General features: G+C 46.4%; 1 protein-coding gene across 1 annotated transcript in view; it reads left to right on the top strand.

The window, feature by feature from the left end:
- The first annotated feature begins 457 nt into the window (after positions 1-457).
- Positions 458-4,495, top strand: part of efna3b (ephrin-A3b) — a 54,364-nt gene continuing 50,326 nt past the window's right edge. Inside the window, exons 1-2 of the mRNA XM_030071470.1 lie at positions 458-944; positions 1,109-1,316. Of these exons, the coding sequence (XP_029927330.1) occupies positions 1,207-1,316 (110 nt within the window). The 5' untranslated portion in view covers positions 458-944; positions 1,109-1,206. The remainder of the gene's footprint in view (positions 945-1,108; positions 1,317-4,495) is intronic.

The following is a 4,495-nucleotide window of genomic DNA, read 5'->3' on the forward strand; positions in this document are numbered from 1 at the left end:
TGTGCGCGCGCGCGTGTGTGTGTGAGGGGGGCGTAAAAGGGCACCAAATGTGGAAGAGTAGGCTGCAGATGGTGGCTGCAGACCATAGGCCTGGCTGGCAGGGATTTCTGAAGCATGTTGCTTCACGGCGGCGCGGAGGTCGAACAGTTGACCAAAAAAAAAAAAAAAAAAAAAAAAAAAAAAACTTGAAGTCGCAGTGATGCCTGATGTGCTGAGACTTGGGCACAACATTGGAGGAATGCGCTTTTGTCGCTCGCAGGGGGTGGAGTTAGAAAGTGAACGAGCGCTGCCTACCAAACAGAGAGAGAGAGAGAGAGAGAGAGAGAGAGAGAGAGAGAGAGAGAGAGAGAGAGAGAGAGAGAGAGAGAGAGAGACGGATGGGCAGACTGTTCACAGTAACGATGCTTGTCGGATAGAGTCTTGAAGACCTAATGAAATTGGCTGGGTGAATTGTTTGCAACGATTATAGAGCTCAATAGCTCGCATCCTCCGCCACTCACGGATTCTGTGAAGGCACAACAGCGGCGGCGGCAGCGCGCAAATAACAATCTTAAGAAACATTAAGAAGCGTTTATTTTTCTTTTCAGCGCTGAAGAAACAAGAGCGGGACTTCTTTCTTCTCCAGTTTATTGCCTTCGTTTTCTATCTTCTTACCAGTGAGCAGCAGAGCAGGCGGCTTTTTCCCTCCACCAGCACACAACTCTTTTCCGAGCCGCTGGTGAGGAGCGTTTTATTCCCGGGGAGAAAGACCGTCCTCCCGCTTGGACCCGGTACCGGCTGCGCTCACTCCTCTGGCGGGCTCCGGAGCTGCTGTTCCCGGTGTGAGAGGACCAGGCACCGATCACTGATAAGGGGCCCGCTCACAAGGACTTGTCCCAGCGAGGCATCCACAAACCCCCCGTGTTTGCAGCCCAGGATTTGTTAGGGGGGGACGCAGTATCTGGGTATGGGGGAGGGGGGACCTCAGTCACTTCACATCACAATAGACTTTGAGTTTTACAACACTTCCCCAGTGCATTATTAACCAAAGCAACTATAGCCTTTTCTCTGCACCTATCCGTTTTGTATGCATGCATGAAGCTTTTTTATCCCCCCTTTCGTTTGTCAGGCAATTGCTGGGATGTTTGAGCCGCGTTGTTTGGTGGGGTGAAGGGACCGAGAGAGTGGCCGGAGAGACCGAGGGACGGAGGCCGAGAGAGGGAGAGCATGGCTCTGGTAGCGCTGTCTCTCTGGGTGCTAACAAGTCTCACCTGGGCGAACCTCCTCCAGGTGTCAGCCAACAGGCATGCCGTGCACTGGAACAGCTCCAACATACAGTAAGACCCCCCTCTCCTCCTGTGTGTGGTGTATGTGTGTGTGTGTGCGCGTGCGTGTGTGCGTACACCCATTCCTTTGATCTCTCTATTCCACACCTGTTAAAAAGCCAGGTAAATGTCCTGATTTGCACTCTCTCCTCATGTGTTTGAGCTGTCAGCTCCAGGTCCTTGCCTTGGACATTCAGTTCACTTTAATGTTTTGCCATCTAAGCTTTGCTTGTGTGGCTCTCTGCTGCTTCGTCAGGGTTGCAGCAGTCAGCTCCCTTGCCTGTATCTATGCCTCTCTAAGGTGGCACTTGTGATTTAGATTCCTTGGCACTGTTAGAGCATGCCTCCTCCTCCTCCTCCTCTTCCTCCTCCTGCCTGCAGTAAGACCACCTCTGCACGGTAAAGCTTAGCTTGTCTTAGGGCATGGGGACGAGCCTCAGACCGAGAGGGACTCCTGCCATGAAAACAGGGCTTGAAACAGCCTTCGCTGTACTTTTGGCTGCGCAGTAGGCCCCAGACATTTATTGTCTGTTCTTCGGTCCAACACCACTTTGCGTATGGTACGAATTACTCCGCTGCTCCCCTGCTTTTCCCTCCTCTCTTCCACCCTCCATCATGTGATCCTCTTGCTTTCCTCCTCTCCACTGTCTGTCATGTGGCTCTCAGTCTTTCAGGGCCCCTCTGTCTTCTCTATCTGGTTCAATTAGGAGCACTTCTTCATCCTGACCCCATTGTGTTCCAGCAGTGTCACTATTCAATCTCTCCTTCTCGCTCCCTCTCCAACTTGCTCGCGCTTTCTATCCCTCTCTAACCCCCTTTCTTGTTTACACTCAGTCCGTTGGCCTTTTTGTTATCCTCCTAATCCCTCGCTCCTCACCCCTATCTCGATTCTAGTGAAAAGGCTTTCTTTTTTTTAAAGCTGCCTTTTTAATACTGTCCATAGTGAGTCCGAGGCTCTGCTGCTGCTGGATCTTTAAGAATGTAGCGTCAGTCTGCAGCAACACACTGAAGACTTATCTCTCCTCTTACTGTTCACTGTAAAATATTGTTTTTCTTTAAACTTCTACACACATTTGTGTTCACACACATACAGGTACTTACTCTCGTACTCTCAAAACAGGTCGATGACAGTTTATTAATCTACAACCAAGGGTAAAATTTGACAAGAATTACTGGCTGACTTTGAAGTTTTCATTTTAGCGAGTGCCTCAGCGAGTTTTGTGATAAGGTCACAGGATAATGCAACTATCCACCTAGATTTTAGGACATAGACATACACACACATGCATAAAAGTGCAGGTCATGCTGACACACACTTGCTTCCTCATTCTCCATCTAGGAAAGAATCGTGCAGTACTTACTTCTTTGCCAATGTTTTCTTGGCTTGTCAAATGAGCAGTAACGTACACAGCGTCATGACTCACATTTTATGCCCACACTTATTAAAGTCGTAAACAATAGCAGAAGTCAGAAAATACGCTATTGTTTTCGCAGGAGGGGGATGCATTATATTGACACCGACAGTAACTCCAGGCTCACGATTTTAGTTTACAATCTGAAATAAAACTATGAGAGGCAAGTGAATTTATGCCTCCCAACAGAATTATAATACAAGAAGTACTGCATGAAGTAATAGAACAAAACAAACTCATCATTTGTGGGATGACACTGTAAACAACATCAGTTTTCCTGAATGTGAGAAAACAATATTTTTGCACATTGCAGAGAAACTAATATTCTGTGCACAGTCGCTAATCCATCTCAGTATTTTAACCAATGCATCTCGGCATTTTTTTTTTTTTTTTTTTTTTGGGGCGGCTCTCAATGATGAGCATACTCATTTGAAGTTTCTACTTTTTTGCTCTGTAATAATTTGATAATAAATGCAAATGAAATTCCGCCTTCGGGTTTCATATCAGAGACGCAAGTAGATTTAGATAAAGTTTGGAGACAACAGAAAGGCAAGACGGAGGAGGAAAGAAGTGAACTCAGGATTTTCGAGACAGTCAGCCCGACAGAAAGACCTGAGTGGCGTTAGACAAATTTCCGACACTATTAACGTTCAAAACTAGATTTAATTACGCGTTACGCAACATGTTGCTTCTTTTTGCGGTATATGCAGATGAAATGTGTTGGCATTGTTACCATAAAGTTAATGACATTTTCAAGCTGCAGTCAGCCGTTCAGAAAAAGCAGAGGGAAGACTAAAGCAGTGTAAGATCAGTCTAACCTTTAACCTGGTTGTCCAATACTGCGGAGTCCTGCAGTGTCCCATCACCTCTCTCTCTCTCACTCTCACTCTCTCACTCTCACTCTCTCTCTCTCTCTCTCCACACACTCACTGCCAATACTGTTTCATTCCAGCGGCGGAATATTCTTAGCCCCCGCAGTATGAGTCTTTGTGTGTGTGTGTCTTATATAAAAGACTGTGGTTAATTAAAGAACACAGCATCTCAGTGGACCTGCCTCATCCCTGATCTCCCTATCTCTCTCTCTCTCTCTCCCTCTCTCTCTCTCTCTCTCTTTCTCTCTCTCTCAACACACACATGCACAGTGACAGTGTAGGAGCAAGATAACTTTGGCCTCTCAGCCTAGTTAGTGAATTAAGAGACAAAAGGGGCCTGTGGATGGCGGTGCACATAGGAGAGATAAACTTCAGTATAATCTATCTGTCTTATCTACCCTTTCATCTATGTCTCTTGGCCATTTTTTATACCCCATAGATCATATTTTCAGCATTTATTGCCCTTTACTTTAATCTCTGGACCGAAATCTACTGCATCTGAAATTTGTGGGGTTGGCCTGCTCGTCCCTGGCCGATGGCAACCGGCCTCTGTGGAGTTTCTTCAACTCCTAGAGCGCTGTGGTGGTTCAGAAGGCCAATAATAAGCTGTAGTGTAGCAGTCAGTTTGAGTGGTAAACACATTGTAAAGCCTCAGGACCCTGCAGTTTCTCAGCCAGCTTCTGACCCCAAGCCACTCATCAACCATAGGAGACAGGCTGAGACTTTTACCATGGATTAACACACATGCAAGCACCCCCCCACCACACATACATATATATATATACCTACATCGGTATGTATAAACATGATTGCACACTTACATTATGTATATGCATGTGCACATGTGCCTATTGCGTTTTTTTTTTTTTTACTTTAGTTGGATGATTTCTTGTCTCTCTGTTTTGCA

The sequence above is a fragment of the Myripristis murdjan genome, chromosome 16 (assembly GCF_902150065.1).
Source record: "Myripristis murdjan chromosome 16, fMyrMur1.1, whole genome shotgun sequence".
NCBI lineage: Eukaryota > Metazoa > Chordata > Actinopteri > Holocentriformes > Holocentridae > Myripristis > Myripristis murdjan.